The sequence below is a fragment of the Hippopotamus amphibius genome, chromosome 6, assembly GCF_030028045.1.
Source record: "Hippopotamus amphibius kiboko isolate mHipAmp2 chromosome 6, mHipAmp2.hap2, whole genome shotgun sequence".
Lineage (NCBI taxonomy): Eukaryota > Metazoa > Chordata > Mammalia > Artiodactyla > Hippopotamidae > Hippopotamus > Hippopotamus amphibius.
In genome coordinates, this window is record NC_080191.1 from 29506373 (window position 1) to 29524236 (window position 17864).

Consider the following 17864-nt stretch of genomic DNA (forward strand, 5'->3'; position numbering starts at 1 on the left):
ACTGCCTTGGTATTTAATATTAGGCTTTTGTCTGTATCTAAGTTCTTAGTACAGTTGTCTAATTACATTCTGAGAATCTCCATTCTCTCTGGTGGTACTCTGGCTCTTTTCTATATTTGATCCTAGCTTACAAAATCTCCCTGGATTAATGATTGTATGTGTAGGATGTTATTTGTTTGTTTGTTTGCTTTTGCTTTTGTCTCTGATTTGTTCTGTTTCAGTTGTCAATTTCTGTTGGGTTTCTCTTTGAATATCTGATAGCACACTGGGGTTCTGTCAGGTCTTTCTAGAGCCTTATGTCCTAACGGATTCAGTAATTGTGTGTCTTATACATGTATGTGTTTCCTAGACTTAATATTCATTTAATCCAATACTTGGACATTAGTGTGAGGCTTGGAAAGTCTTCTATAAACACCTCTATCGCCAGGACAAGCAACCCCAAAAGTTTGGACAACCATGAGGAAACAAAGAAACACCATGCAGGCAAAGGAGCAGGAAAAAAACCCACAAGACCAAATAAATGAGGAGGAAATAGGAAAAATGCCTGAAAAAGAATTTAGAGTAATGATAGTAAAAATGATACAAAATCTCGATAATAAAATAGACAAAGTACAAGAAACAGTTCATAAGAACTCAGAAAAACAAACAGCAATGGATAACAAAATAACTGAAATTAAAAATATTCTACATGCTATAACCAGCAGAATGACTGAGGCAGAAGAACGAATAAGTGAGTTGGAAGATAGAATGGGGGAAATAAATGCCACAGAGCAGGAAAAAGAAAAAAGAATAAAAAGATTAGAAGACAGTCTCAGAAACCTCAGTGATAACATTAAGCGTACCAACATTCGAACTATAGGCATCCCAGAAGAAGAAGAAAACAAGAAAGGGTCTGAGAAAATATTTGAAGAGGTTATAGTGGAAAACTTCCCCAACATGGGAAAGGAAATAATTCACCAAGTCCAAGAAGCACAGAGAGTCCCATACAGAATAAACCCAAAGAGAAATACACCAAGGCACATATGAATCAAACTAACAAAAATTAAACACAAAGAAAAAATATTAAAAGCAGCAAGAGAAAAGCAACAAACAACATATAAGGGAAAACCCATCAGGATAACAGCTGACCTTTCTACAGAAACTCTGCAGGCCAGAAGGGAATGGCAGGATATACTGAAAGTCCTGAAAGAGAGAAACCTACAGCCAAGAATACTCTACCCAGCAAGAATCTCATTCAGATTTGAGGGAGAAATCAAAAGCTTTCCAGACAAGCAAAAGTGAAGAGAATTCAGCACCACCAAACCAGCCTTACAACAAGTGCTAAAGGAACTTCTCTAAGTAGGACACACAAGAAAAGGAAAACACCTACAAATACAAACCCAAAACAATTCAGAAAATGGTCATTGGAACACACATGTCAATAATCACTTTAAATGTAAATGGATTAAATGCTCCAACCAAAAGACACAGACTGGCTGAATGGATACAAAAACAAGACCCTTCTATATGCTGCCTACAAGAAACCCACTTCAGACCAAGGGATACATATAGACTGAAAGTAAAGGGATGGAAAAAGATATTCCATGCAAATGGAAGTCAAAAGAAAGCTCGAGTAGCAATACTCATATCAGACAAATTAGACTTTAAAGTAGACTATTAAAAGAGACAAGGAAGGACACTACATAATGATCAAGGGATCCATTCAGGAAGAATATATCACAATGGTAAATATCTATGCCCCCAATATAGAAGCACCTCAATACAGAAGGCAAATGCTAACAGCCCTAAAAGGGGGCATCGACAGTAACACAATAATAGTGGGAGACTTGAACACCCCACGTACATCAACGGACAGATCATCCAAACAGAAAATAAATAAAGACACACAAGCTTTAAATGACACATTAGACCATCTCGACTTCATTGATATTTATAGGACATTCCATCCAAAAACGACAGACTACATTTTCTTCTCAAGTTCACACGGAACATTTTCCAGGATAGATCACATCTTGGGCCACAAATCAAACCTCGGCAAATTCAAGAAAATTGAAATCCTATCAAGCATCTTCTCAGACCACAACGCCATGAGACTAGATATCAATTACAGGAAAAAAACTGCAAAAAATACAAACACATGGAGGCTAAACAATTCACTCCTAAACAACCAAGGAATCACTAAAGAAATCAAAGAGGAAATCAAAAAAATCTAGAAACAAATGACAACAAAAACACAACAACCCAAAACCTATGGGATGCAGCAAAAGCAGTTCTAAGAGGGAAGTTTATAGCAATACAGTCCTACCTTAAGAAACAAGAAAATGATCGAATAAACAACCTAACCTTACACCTAAAACAACTAGAGAAAGAAGAACAAAGAAACCCCAAAATGAGCAGAAGGAAAGAAATCATAAAGATCAGAGCAGAAATAAATGAAAAAGAAAGGAAAGAAACCATAAGAAAAATAAATAAAACTAAAAGCTGGTTCTTTGAGAAGATTAACAAAATTGATAAACCATTAGCCACACTCATCAAGAAAAAAAGGGAGAAGATGCAAATCAACACAATTAGAAATGAAAAAGGAGAAGTAACAGTGGACACCTCAGAAATACAAAACATCATGAGAGACTACTACAAGCAACTATATGCCAATCAATTGGATAACCTGGAAGAAATGGATAAATTCTTAGAAAAATACAATCTTCCAAGACTGAACCAGGAAGAAATAGAAACCATGAACAGACCAATCACAAGTACGGAAATTGAGGCAGTGATTAAAAATCTCCCAACACACAAAAGCCCAGGACCAGATGGGTTCACGGGCGAATTCTATCAAACATTTCAAGAAGAGTTAACACCTATCCTTCTCAAACTCTTCCAAAATACTGCAGAAGGCGGAACACTCCCAAACTCATTCTACAAGGCTACCATCACCCTGATACCAGAACCAGGCAAAGATGTCACAAAAAAAGAAAATTACAGACCAATATCACTGATGAATATAGATGGAAAAATCCTCAACAAAATACTAGCTAACAGACTGCAACAGCACATTAAAAAAAATCATCCACCATGATCAAGTGGGGTTTATCCCTGGGATGCAAGGATTCTTCAATATACGCAAATCAATCAATGTGATACATCATATCAACAACTTGAAGGATAAAAACCATGTGATCATCTCAATAGATGCAGGAAAAGCTTTTGACAAAGTTCAACATCCATTTATGATCAAAACTCTCCAGAAAATGGGCATAGAAGGAAATTACCTCAACATAATAAAAGCCATAGATGAAAAACCAAAAGCCAACATAGTTCTCAATGGAGAAAAACTGGAAGAATTCCCTCTAAGAACCAGAACAAGACAATGGTGTCCACTCTCACCACTATTATTCAACATAGTTTTGGAAGTTTTAGCTACAGCAATCAGAGAAGAAAAAGAAATAAAAGGAATCCAAATTGGAAAAGAAGAAGTAAAATTGTCACTCTTTGCAGAAGACATGATATTATATATAGAAAACCCTAAAGACTCTACTAGAAAACTGCTAGCACTAATTGATCAGTTTAGTAAAGTAGCAGGATACAAAATTAATGCACAGAAATCTCTTGCATTCCTATACACTAACAACGGAAGAGCAGAAAGAGAAATTAAGGAAACTCTCCCATTCACCATTGCAACAAAAAAAATAAAATACCTAGGAATAAACCTGCCTAAGGAGGCAAAAGAGCTGTATGCAGAAAACTTTAAGACATTGATGAAAGAAATCAAAGACGACACAAACAGATGGAGGGACATACCATGTTCCTGGATTGGAAGAATCAACATCGTGAAAATGACTGTACTACCCAAAGCAATTTACAGATTCAATGCAATCCCGATCAAATTACCAATGGCATTTTTCACAGAACTAGAGCAAGAAATCTTACGATTTGTATGGAAACGCAAAAGACCCCGAAGAGCCAAAGCAATCTTGAGAAGGAAAAATGGTGTTGGTGGAATCAGGCTTCCTGACTTCAAACTATACTACAAGGCCATAGGGATCAAGACAGTATGGTACTGGCACAAAAATAGAAGGGAAGATCAATGGAATAGAATAAAGACCTCAGAAGGAAGCCCAAACACATATGGGCATCTTATCTTTGACAAAGGAGGCACGAGTATACAATGGAAAAAAGACAGCCTCTTCAATAAGTGGTGCTGGGAAAATTGGACAGCAACATGTAAAAGAATGACATTAGAACACTTCCTAACACCATACACAAAAATAAACTCCAAATGGATTAAAGACCTACATGTAAGGCCAGACACTATAAAACTCCTAGAGGAAAACATAGGCAGAACACTCTATGACATCAAAGCAACATCCTTTTTGACCCACCTCCTAGAATCATGGAAATAAAATCAAGAATAAACAAATGGGACCTCATGAAACTTCAAAGCTTTTGCACAGCAAAAGAAACCATAAACAAGACTAAAAGGCAACCCTCAGAATGGGAAAAAATAATTGCCTATGAAACAACGGACAAAGGATTGACCTCCAAAATATACAAACAGCTCATGAAGCTTAATACCAAAAAAGCAAATAACCCAATCCACAAATGGGCAGAAGACCTAAATAGACATTTCTCCAAAGAAGACATACAGATGGCCAACACACACATGAAAAGATGCTCAACATCACTCATCATCAGAGAAATGCAAGTCAAAGCCACAATGAGGTATCACCTCACACCGATCAGAATGGCCATCATCACAAAATCTGGAAACCACAAATGTTGGAGAGGGTGTGGAGAAAAGGGAACTCTCCTGCACTGTTGGTGGGACTGTAAGTTGGTACAGCCACTATGGAAAACAATTTGGAGGTTCCTTAAAAAACTACAAATAGAATTACCATATGATCCAGTAATCCCACTGCTGGGCATATACCCAAAGAAAACCATAATCCCAAAAGAAACCTGTACCATAATGTTTATTGCAGCAGTATTTACAATAGCCAGGACATGGAAGCAACCTAAATGCCCATCAACAGATGAATGGATAAAGAAGATGTGGCATATATATACAATGGAATATTACTCAGCTATAAAAAGGGATGAGATGGAGCTATATGTAATGAGGTGGAGAGAACTACAATCTGTCATACAGAGTGAAGTAAGTCAGAAAGAGAAGGACAAATATTGTATGCTAACTCACATATACGGAATCTAAAAATGGTACTGATGAACTCAGTGACAAGAACAAGGATGCAGATACAGAGAATGGATTGGAGAACTCGAGGTATGGGAGGGGGCGGGGGGTGAAGGGGAAACTAAGACGAAGCGAGAGAGTAGCACAGACATATATATACTACCAACTGTAAAATAGTCAGTGGGAAGTTGCTGTATAACAAAGGGAGTCCAACTCAAGGATGGAAGATGCCTTACAGGACTGGGGCGGGGAGGGTGGGGGGGGACTCGATGTGGGGGGAGTCAAGGAAGGGAGGGAATACGAGGATATATGTATAAAAACAGATGATTGAACCTGGTGTACCCCCAAAAAATAATAAAAAAATAAAAATAAAAAAATAAAAAAATAAAAAAAAGAAGTATGCAGATATACACACCCTCAGACCACAAAAAAAACGAGTCACTGCACACTGCTGTTCTTTCACGCAAATCACAAGTGGGGCATCCATTTTTGCTCACACCCCAGTTACAAATGAACTGATGTAACACATTCACACCTGCACAGTAGTGACTGGGCAGAGAGTAGCCTTGAACGGAAAGTGCTGATAAGACAGCGTGGCCAACAGAAGTTTTAGTTAACCACAGTGAGGATAATTTTTGACTCACCCTCATAATGAAACTTAAAAGATTTTTGCACAGCAAAGGAAACCACCGGCAAAATGAAAAGACAACATACTGAATGGGAGAAGATATTTGCAAATGCTATGACCAATAAGGGGTTAATATCCAACATATATAAACAGCTTATACAACTCAACATGCAAAAAAAAAAAAAAGATTAAAAAATGGGTAGAAGAACCAAACAGACATTTTTCCAAAGAGGAAATGCAGATGGCCAATAGGCACATGAAAAGATGCTCAACATTACTAATCATCAGGGAAAGGCAAATCAAGACCACAACGAGACTTCACCTCACACCTGTCAGGATAGCTATCATCAAAAAGAACACAAATAACAAATGTTGGTGAGAATGTGGAGAAAAAGGAACCCTCCTACACTGTTGTGGAAAATGTAAAAATTGGTGCAACCACTATGGAAAACAATACAGAGTTTCTCAAAAAAATTAAAAATAAAACTACCATATAACCCAGCAGTTCTACTCCTGAATATATGTCCAAAAGAAACAAAAACACTAATTCTAAAAGATATATGCACCCCAGTGTTCACAGAAGCATTATTTACAATGGAAGTAGCCTAAGTGTCCATCAACAGATGTATGGATAAAGAAGATGTGGTATACATACACACACACACACAAAGTGGAATACTACTCAATCATAAAAACAAATGAAATTTTGCCATCTGCAGCAACACGGATGGACTTGGAGGGCATTAGGCTAAGTGAAATAAGTCCAACAGAGAAAGACAAATACTGTACGATATCACCCATATGTGGAATCTAAAAAATACAACAAACTAGTGAATATAACAGAAAAGAAGCAGACTCAGATATAGAGAACAAACTAGTGGTTACCAGTGAGGAGCTAGGAAGGGCAATATAGGGGTGGGAGAGTGGGAGGTACACACTACTGGGTGTAAGATAGGCTCAAGGATGTATTGTACAACATGGGGAATACAGCCAAGATTTTGTAGTAACTGTAAATGTATAGTAACCTTTAAAATTTGTATAAAATAAATTTTAAAAAATAATAGGGTGATAGATTAAGAATATACTCTTAAAACAGAACTAGAAACAAACTGAATTTCAGTAGAAGTGACTGAAAATAAAGCAAGCTGAGGAAATTTCCTAGAAAGTTAAATAAAAAAAAAAGCCATAGAACAGATAGGGAAGTCTAAATACCAATGAGAGTTTAAGAGAAAATCAGAAGATCATTGCCTCAACTTTCAGTCCCCAGCAACCAGAAATTCACTTGGTTGCTACGAATTTGTCTATTTTGGACATTTCATATGCATAAAGTCATATTATGTAAAAAAAAAAAAAAAGAGAGAGAGAGAGAGAAAAAAGAAATGAAATCCAACTATTTTTCTTAAATTGAAAGACATAAATCTTTGGATTAAGAAGTCCATCAAGTAGGTTAAGAATAGAACTTCATCAAGAAATAACATAAAATTTCAAAAATACTAATAGTCAACAGAAGACTGAAAAGCTTCCAGAAAGAGGTGGGGGAAAAGCTATCTTATAATGATAAAGGCTGTTACAAGGATAAAAGCTATGCACCAGAAGAAGCCACCAACTAGTCTGAATAAAGTAGATTAGAAGGCTAAAGAAGTCTTTGATAAAAATTGATAGAATTTGTCTAGTATTTGACTATACTGAGAGAAGATATAATTAGTTGGGAAGTTAAGTACACTGAAAATCAATGCCAACAAAAGAAATAAAATTAACTCCAAAGAAAAGTTGTGAAAGTAATCATATGGCTGCGCTGTGAAGATTGCTCATGGTAAGGCAGACACAGTATGATTCCAACCAAGGATATTGGTTCAACTATACTGCATTGATAGGGGGAAGGAAGAGACTAGGTGTGTACATGCAGGCGGGCTGGGGGAGATAAGGAGAGAGGTAAGTCACTGTAATAAGTCAATGAATAATACCTTAAACTGAAATGGGAAAGTATTAGAAGCACATTATTTAATGATCTAGATGTAAGCTCTAAAGGAAAACATCTAAAGCAGCCAAAAGCAGCTGCCTCTGGAGAACAAGGAAGGAACTTTTGATAATAAGCCTTGCATGTTTATTGGGTGCATATGTAACTTAGAGTCAATGAAAAGAAATATTTTAAAAAATGGGCTGAAAATATGAAAAGGAATATTAGTATCAGGAAATGGAAATAACCAAAATCCATATCTCCATAGGAGCAATGAGATGCTCAAACACAAGAGTTAGGTCATTATGATTCAAAACAAGGTCTTTCATCCATTAGGTTGCCAAAATATAGTCAAACTGATTATGTAATCTTGACGAGAAAATAGAAAGAAGGGCACTCCTCGTGTTTCTCATACGCTGCCAGCAAGAAGGTAAAACCCTACAATACTGGAAAATCATATGGCAGTATCTATGAAATGTAAACTATACATGCCACTGTGACCGAGCAATATCATTTTTAGGGCAATCTACTTTGAAATTTAAAAAAGGCTATTTCACAGAGAACACAACATTTTCTGTATTGACCTACTAGATAAGTTTGTTCAGAATAATAATTACAAATAAGTATTTGATGATTTAACTATGGTAAAGTGAAGTGACTGACGGCAGTATTATCAGCGACAGGAGGAGCTGGCAGTGTTCTTACAGGGTCCCTGCAGTGCCTGCTAAGTGGTATACTGTTATCTGAAAGATTTAATACCATTAATTACAACCAATTCAGTTGTAAATACGTATTACAAACTTAAAGGTAACCACTAAAAAGAGTGGAAAAGAGCAGTATAACTGATATGCTAGGAAAGGAGAAGACTGAATCATAAAATGCTCAGCTCAATTAAAACCGAAGAAGTTAGACACAGGTGTCCCTGCACATATGCCTCTGACTGCTCATGAGAACCTAGTAAAATAAGAGTACAGTTGTATAAAAGGGAAAACACCTGAACAGTGGCAAGAACGGGAAGAGGAAGGGTTTAAAGACTTCTGGGAGAAGGCAGACAGGGAGGGAGCAACTCCAGATCACAGACGCGGAGAAAACCACAGTGTAAAAGCCCTGCCTGGAATGCAGAGGAGGAGAGCCCATGATGGAGTTTTCAGGTCAGAATCAGCAAATGTAGCAGGGCCCAAAGTGGGGAGGAGTCTGATCTGTCACTAGCCCACACTCACCTCAGAAGCATAAGCAGCTTTTATTCCAAGGAAAAATCCACTCACTAGCCATATGTTAAATACTCAACAGCCGTAAGTGTCTAGTGGTAACCTTACTAGATGGTTCAGATCTAGAACATTCCATCATCTCATAAAGCTTTACCAGACGAAGTGGCTTTGGAGAAGGTAAGCCTAAGAGGCTCAGAGCTGGAAGCCAGGCATAGCTGAAGACAGCCATGAGGTGTCCAACTAGATAGGGAGTTCGAGAAGGGCTGAAGTCAGCATTCTGGGCCAGGAGGGCCCCTCCCCCACTGGACTACAGGATCTGGAAGCCAGGCATGTGCTTCCCAGGCAGGAAAATCTGGCCCATTTGACAAGCTTGAAAAATATCAAACCAAGTGTTCTTAGAAAGTAAAAATGACTGTCAAAATAAATCCAAGAACATCTTCTACATAACAAAAAAGATCAAAAAGACAGGACTATGATGGAAAAGCTAAGGGACCCAGGGGATCACACCTGGAAATTTAACATTCAATTCACAGGAGCACCAGAAAGAGAAAACAGAAGTAGAGAAAGTGATCCAACCCACAACAGAAGCAAAGTCCCCTGTGCCAAAGGATGCCAAGTCCTTTCCCTAAAATTGTCCAGCTATTCCCTAAGGGAAAAAGGCCCAGAGTAAGTCACACCCTCAAGAAACATCAGGTCCTGGATAGTTTCAGAAGCAAAAAAGGCTCCTGAAAAAGAAACTCAGACATGGAACTTGGTAGCAGTGGATACAGGAAGGCAATGTAACAATGTTTCCAGTCTCCCCACCCAGCCAAGCTATCAACAAACTATGAAAATGTATTTATTCTGCTCAAAGGTGGGGAGTTCAGAAAGCTTACCTTCTACAAAACTTGTTAGGTACTTGAAGAAACACCACCCCAGACACCAGCCCACTTTTTATAAGGCATATGTGTGCACACTAAAAGCTAACCCTTAGTGCCTCACATGTAGTAATGTGTTTGAAGTTTCAACTCACACTACCCTGTGAGTCAGGTAGTGCTGATTGTCCCTAATTCACAGGTGAGGAATGACTGAGTGGTGGAGCTAGGATGTGAACCCAAGTGCAGAACGCATGCGCCTAACCCTCACTCAATGGTGCCTTTCAACTTAGTGACTAATGCTCCGTTCCTTCTTTCCAAGTTCACTGCCAGGCCTATGTGTTATTTTTGTGTAGCAGAAAAAAGAAATTTTTCATCAGTGCAAAATAGGTCAAAAATAAAACAATTAAGAAACAAAAAGAAAAAAAATCACACTTCTACTAAATCAAAGTTATGGCAATCCAAGCTTCAATGTCTCCATCTATATAATGGACATGACCACAAAGGACCCCTACTTAGCTGCTGTGAGGATGAAATGGTGACCCATGTGAAGACCTTGGTCCTGTGTGACTATTAGCAGAAAGACAATATGTTCCCAGATGTAAATGGATTAAAACACACAATGGAAAAAAAAAATAACAGATGGCAGGAAAAGTGTGGAACACACACAGAAAAAGACAAGAACAAAGGCAAAGTAGAAAACAGTAACAAATATGGTAGGCATTAATCTAATCATATCAATCTAAATGATTTATCAATCTAAATCACTTTAAATGATGAGTCAGTTAAAACAAAGACTGTCAGAGTAGATAAAAAACAACACCCAGTTATGTGGTATCTATAGAAGCTCATTTTAAATATAAATGACAAACATAAAATGACAATCAAGAGAAAGCTGGAGTAGCTATATTAATTTCAGACTTCACAGCAAGGAAAATTACCCAAAAGGCACATTACATAATAAAGGGGGTCAATTTTCCAAAAATACACAATAATCCTTAATGTGTATGCACCCAATAGTGTCAAAATATGAAGCCAAAACTAACAGAACTGCAAGGAGAGACGAATTCACTATGAAATTTCAACACCCCTCTGTCAGTAACTCACAAATCCAGCATGAAGCTAGTATGAACACGGCTGAACTGAACACCACCAATTACCAACAGTATATAACTAATTTCTATAGAATACTTCAATAGCAGAACACACATTTTTCTCAAGCTCACAAAGAACATTCACTAAGAGAGACAACATTCTAGGCCATAAAACACATTTTAACAAATTAGAAATATAAATCATACAAAATATGCTCTCAGACCCATAAATAACTCATGGGTCAGAGAAGTCTCCAGAGAAGTTTTAAAATATTTTGAACTAATGAAAATGAAAACACAACTTATTTGTTGGATGTAGCAAAAGGAGTGCTTAGAGGGAAATTTATATCATTGAATGCGCACATTAGCAAAAAGATCTAAAATTCAATAATCTAAGTATTCACCATAGAAAACAAAACCAAATCCAAAAGGAAGCAGAAAATAAAAACTAGAACACAAATCAGTGAAAATAAAAACAGGAAATGAATAGAGGGTGGAAAAGCTAGTCCTTTAAAAAGATGAGTAAAACTGAAAAGCCTCTAGCCAGGTTAGAGCAAAGAAAAAGTAGACACAGCTTAATATCAGAAATAAGAGGGGCCATCTTTACTAATCCCATAAACTTTAAAAGGGTAATAGAGGAATACCGTTAAAAAAAAAAGTCTATGCCCACAAATTTAAAACTTAGATAAGTGGACCAATTCCTTGAAAGACAACCTGCCAAAAAGCTAACAATCTGAGTATCTATTAAAGAAATAGAATAAATGATAATCTTCCTAAACAGAAAACACCACGCCCAAGTAGATACACTGGTGAATTCTAACAAACATTTAAGAAATTATGCCAAATCTCTTTCAGAAGGTAGAAGCTGAATACTTCCTAACTCACGAGACCAGCATTACAATAAGGCAGACAAAGATCACAAAAAATATAGACCAGTCTCTCTCACAAACACAGACAAAAATCCTCAACAAATACCAACAAATCAAATCTAACAATGTATAAAAAGAATTATTCTAAAAAAAAAAAAAGAATTATTCTAGGTATGCAAGGCTGGTTCAATATTCAAAAAGTTAATTAACGTAATCTACCACAACAACAGGATAAAAGAACATTCACTGTGGTGTTATTTATGCAGGCAAAATCCTAGACATGACTTGATATTTAATAATGGAGAGAAGTTTGCATAAATTATGGTAAAGCCATACAAAAAAGTATTCAAGAGCTACTAAAAATACTTCATTCTGTATTCACCTAGGAAGATGCTTTGTTTACACACAAACTGCAGATTAATGTATACGCCATTTTTGAAAAGAGAAAGCATTCTATGAATATGAACATATATATTTGATGCATCATTATAGGTGCAGAGAAAGTCTAGAAGCATAACCAAAATGTTATCATTGGCTAAGCCAGGAGATGGAATTGAGTAAGGGTTACAGAAGGAAGATGGGGAAGTAGTTAGCAGTTCCTTTGTGTGGTTTAACTTGGAATCAAACATGTGTGGCTTTACAAGTTGAAAAAGTACAGTCCAAGGAAGCAAAAAAGATCCCATGTAGAGTGAATCCTCCTTTTCTTATTCTGAAGTTACAGACATCAAGACCTACTCTGCCTGTATAATCCATAATAATCCTGGTTACTCCTTCAACTTTCTGATGATCTAATATGTCAGTAGCTGATCAGGAAACCTAACTTTATCTAGAATAGTTATCCTGATTTTCATTAATATATGACAAGATTTTTTGGAAACTTTACATCAGATTTGAGAAAATACACTAAAAAATTCCACAAATTATTCAAAACAGAAACATACCTTTTTTCTTCAGAAGAGTTCATATTTTCTCCATAAAGTAGTAGGATAAGTCCTTCTTCTACAGATGCAATTCTCGCCAAAATATCAGCTATATGAATTAAAGCTGTTTCAGAGCAATTTGGAGCGGCCTGTACATTAAAGATATCATATAATTTTATGACATGCTAACATGTCACAGACTAACATTCAAGGGTGGTGGTATAGTCTAATAAAGTTATATTACCACAACAAAAAAGTTAATCATTGTTTGGCTGTGAAATAATATGTCTGAATTAAATGTGTTATTAGATCATATTCTCATACCAGCACAGTTAATAAGGCAAATACATACATACTTTCTACCCAAATCAATTATTGTTTATTAAGACAGTTGAAAGAACTGCTGCTATTACAGTTTTCTATGTATATAATTCTAGTTGACAAATGCAGTTGCTCTTCTTTGCCCTTTACTTCTCACTCACTGGGTTCCTATATATTCAATCTAATTTTATTACACATGGTATCTAACATACTACCATCTTTTCTAAGGGATATCATCCCTTCTTACACCTGGTTGGGTCATGAGTTGTAGGTGTGACTAAAGACAGCCAATTCATGGGCTGGCCAATAGCCAATGATGGCATCTAATGAGAAAACATAGGTTGGACCAATCATACTTCCCCACTTTTGATTTTTAAAAGCACTAAAACTAGCTTTACCAGTATATACTGGTAAAGAACTACTGGTAAAGAACTACTGGTAAAGAAATACTGGTAAAGAAATACTGGTAAAGAAATACTGGTAAAGAAATACTGGTAAAGAAAGACGCCAAAAGAAAACAAAGTTGAAGATAAATATATGAAAACAAGGAAGCAAACAATAGTTATGGTTCAAGATTCAGGAGTACATTTCTCAGCTCTGGTATATGGTTTACGTTTCACAATTTATGTTGTGGCATTCTATAATATTAAGTTGTGTATTATGATCTATTTGTTTCTTCTCTGCTCATATTGTCTCCCTGAGGTTGACTAAGGTCAAAATATTTTCATTGTATCCACTTACTTTCCCACAATTCCATACTTTGTACCACATTTACATAAACGCTTAATGTTTTCTAAATGAGCAATAAATAATGAACATGTGAATGGGCGAGCAGTTGCCCAGCCCGTTGAGAGGTGGGCAAAGGGAGACAAAACCAATAAAAACACTACTAAACACAGACATGAAAAGGTGAAAACTTTTAGCCTATTGATAAAGCTTTAAGTGATTCCCCAGAAATTTAAGTCACAGAAGTGGAGAGATATATTAGACAGACTGCACTAGTGGTAGTGGTACCAATTCTCCCACCTGTTAAATGTCTGACTTTAAGCAATTTGCTTCTTTCAGTCTCAGCTGTGAAGATTAAATTATATAATGTAGGGGAATATACCGTACAAACTGTAAAGAGACATACATATGTTCAGAACTGGGATATTTGTAAGTTTTTCTAATGTAATACTTGTTCTTCATATAAAACAAAGCTGGCTCTTCAGGAAAATATTTCCAAAGGCTATACAGTTGCCATTAAAACAAACAAAACATTCACAAGACTTATTAGATTTGCAAAACAAATAGCTTAATATAATAACGTTAGTCCTCACAATCTAATCAAAGCCTGACCAAAAAGAATTTAAGGTGCTATATGCACTTTTCCCCCTAACTAAAATTTAAGGTGTTATATGCACTTTTCCCCCAACTGTCATAACTAAAAATCAACTGATTGTATAAACTAAGATTTAAAATACATTTATAGGGAAAATGGTATAATACTTCAAATTATCAAATTCAGAAGTCCCATTGAATATTCACTAATACCCAATTACGAGACTCTTCAATACCAACCTTAATTCCTTTCATTAAGTTATGAATAGGCTGAAGAAGTGTGTCAATCACAGTGCTGTTATATAAGCATTCAACTGCACATTCTTTTTGATCACAGAGTATACATAAAACTTCAGTTACCATACTTGCAGGAGAGTAATTCTCTGGTAAAGAAAAAGCATTTTTTTGAAAATTAAAACTTAAGACCTTACTTACATCTTTATTTCTGTGTTAACTATTGCTGTTCCGAAAAGCTCATCAAGGTTAAAGAGTTTAAAAATCGCACAACTGAATGCCCAAAGGATGATTTATTACCAAATTATGACCTGAAACTTAAGAGACTATTAGCTTAATGTATCTTCAAGTTAATAAAAGTGAGTAAATGACAGTATAAATACAAAAACACATCATAAGATCATTTGTTGCTTGATATTAAAGCTCTGCTTGAGATTTCCCTGGTGGCACAGTGGATAAGAACCTGCGTTCCCAATGCAGGGTGTCCAGGTTCAATCCCTGGGCAGGGAACTATATCCCAAATGCATGCTGAATCTAAGAGTTAGCATGTCACAACTAAGGACCCCGCATGCTGCAACTAAGACCTGGCATAGCCAAATAAATAAATAAATATTTTTTTTAAAAAAAGGTTCTCTTTGATAGTGAAGATGTAGCTTGAAGTAAATTCACAACTTCACAACTTCCCTCCTGGCAAACACCTTACTTATTGTATTCACTTTTCTTCTTTTTCTTAAGGGAAGAAAGTGTATTCAGGTGTCAAGTCTGGTAGAAGATTAGAATCATTAAGACAAAACACAGCCAAAAAGAAGGCAGAAGAGAAATTTTAATGGAGACTAGTATACTTCTTGTGTTACCATAAAATCAATGAAATGAATGAGAATTTTTAAGACTTTGTTTTAAAATATACATAGGAAGACACAGATACAAATAAATATGGGGAACAGTCCCTAAAATAAGTGTGGTATTTTTAGTTTCATAAACTAACATTTCCAGATATTTGACCTCCCAATATACTGAACAAAATAGTGTTTTACATGAAGAAATAAAGGAACAAAAAGTTAAGTATTTTAAGGTTGTCCTAGTAAGAAACAAGACTAAAACTAAAAGTTCTTAATTTATACTACAATGTTCCATACTCCATAAATACAGTAAGCAAATACTTAACAGAAAGAGAAAATGGAAAAGTTCAGTGATTTTTTAACCAGCTCCAGATGACAAACCCTGTTTATAGTGAGAAAGACTACTGATGAGCATCTGACCATTATTCATTCATTCATCCAACTTTCTGCTATTTGGAGTACTATGTAGATAGAGAAGTAAGACAAACGGTCCAAAAGATGGTAAACCAAGACACTATCCATTATAACAAAGGATGATTTTTTTTTTTATAAAGAAGCACAGTATGTTATAGGAGCATATAACAGGGATACCTAACCTAATACTTTGCACATGTAAATATCAATATCTTAAAGGCAGAAAAAGTATGAGAAACATTGTGTAGGACTAACAGGCTGTTATAATTGCATGGATAAAACCTACCAATTGATAGACTTATTACAGCGTAATATATGACCCAAATAACTTTTTTCTGTGATTCACTTGAGTTCCTCCCGGAATTTTTACCAGCATTTCTAAGGTAACCTCCATATTTAGAACATGAGTCTATAAATCAGGCTTGGGGTGGGGGGGTATGTTATTAAGTGTTTTACTTTGAAAACAAACTTTTTCCTTTGAATACCAATACAAGTCATTGTTTAAATGTTAATATTTAAAAAAAAAACTTTTATAAGTCAGTCAGCAGTTATAAGACTAAAAGGTATTTTTCTGAAAAACAAAGGTTTTCTTTTGCTTTATTCTTCATTAAAAGATGACCTTGAAAATAAGTTTTGGATGTGAGCTGAAACAAGCAAGCTGATCAAAACATCCAGGAAAGTATGAAGGATAAAAAATAGCAATAAAGAACACATTAGTACCTATCAAACTTACCTTAATATCATTTAAGAACATCTTGATCTTAATAAACATCAGAATTCTCAGAATTGGTTCTAAATAAAAATGTACACCTTAAATACCAATGAAAAAAATTAAATTTCATGGTTTACTTCCAGGACCAATGTAATTTCTTATGAATAATGCTGCATCTTAGTGAAACCTCTTTACTAAGCTAGGTCCATCACTCAAAACATCCAGAAAATAGAATTTTTTTAGATGCTTTCTATTTCTCTATTTATAATATTGATAGAAGCAGAATTACCTAAATGACCAGGTGATGTCATCTTTCGACAACTTGGTGAGTAATAGATAAGTTGGGTAAACAGAACCAGCATATCTGTAAGGGATACTGAATCTTCAAAAAGGAGAAAAAAAAAAAACGTTATTTTCTAGCATATGTTTACAATTTAGAAAAATTTTAACTAAGCCTCCTAATCTGAGTTTCCATAGACACTGTGGTACAATTAGGGAGAAAAGGGGCTATAATCCAAGATTATATCCAGAAGAATAAATTAGACATAGTAAATTAAAAGAGGGCAAGGGCAAATGCTGCAATAGGTGCTATGTGAAGGTGTGGTTTTACTACTTATGTTGAACCCATCATTTAATAAACCTACCACAGGAAGATCTATGAATCTGATCAGGCTGTTTGAGTTTATTCAATTACATGCAGTAAAATTCAGCTTAATATGTTGGTCTAGCTAACTTATCTATATAGCACTGTAGAACAGAGGTCAGTAAACTTTTTATTGACCAGATAGTGAACAGTGTAGGCTTTGTGGCCAGTCTGTCACAAATACTCAACCCTGCTCTTGATGCACTAAAGTAGCCATAGACAGTTTGCAAATGAATGAGCGTGACTATTTTCCAATAAAAATTTATGTTGAAATTTGAATTTTATATATTTTTCACATCGCTTATTAAGTTTTCCCAATAATTTAAGAATATACAAGCTAATCTTAGCTCAAAGCCATGCAGAACAGTGTACCAGATTTGGTCTATGGGCTGTAGTTTACCAACACCTGCTATAGAAGTTTACATACAAAATTTCTAGTGAAAGCACATGTGAAACTTAAAAGTGAATGCTGATCTAACTAAATACAATAGGATAGATCTCTCAAAATTGAGTTTTGAGATGATCTGTGACATCTGATGGGCCAAAATGTGGCTGTCAAAAGTCAATTAAAGTGCTATGTAAGTTAGATGATAGACAAACATAAATTTACGCTGAACACCTGAAACATCACAAGTATACATTAATCTTTCTATTTCTGTAAAG

The 17864-nt window shown here is 35.6% G+C and overlaps 1 protein-coding gene across 4 annotated transcripts in view; it reads right to left on the reverse strand.

The window, feature by feature from the left end:
- Positions 1-17864, reverse strand: part of TBC1D32 (TBC1 domain family member 32) — a 208683-nt gene that overhangs the window by 139572 nt on the left and 51247 nt on the right. For all 4 annotated transcript variants that reach the window (XR_009054257.1, XM_057738443.1, XM_057738445.1 and 1 more), the window contains 3 exons: positions 16848-16940; positions 14600-14742; positions 12740-12867 (listed from right to left, as the gene is read on the reverse strand). Coding sequence is in view for 3 of the 4 variants with exons in the window: in XM_057738443.1 (XP_057594426.1) it covers positions 12740-12867; positions 14600-14742; positions 16848-16940 (364 nt within the window). In the remaining variant the exon portion in view is untranslated. The remainder of the gene's footprint in view (positions 1-12739; positions 12868-14599; positions 14743-16847; positions 16941-17864) is intronic.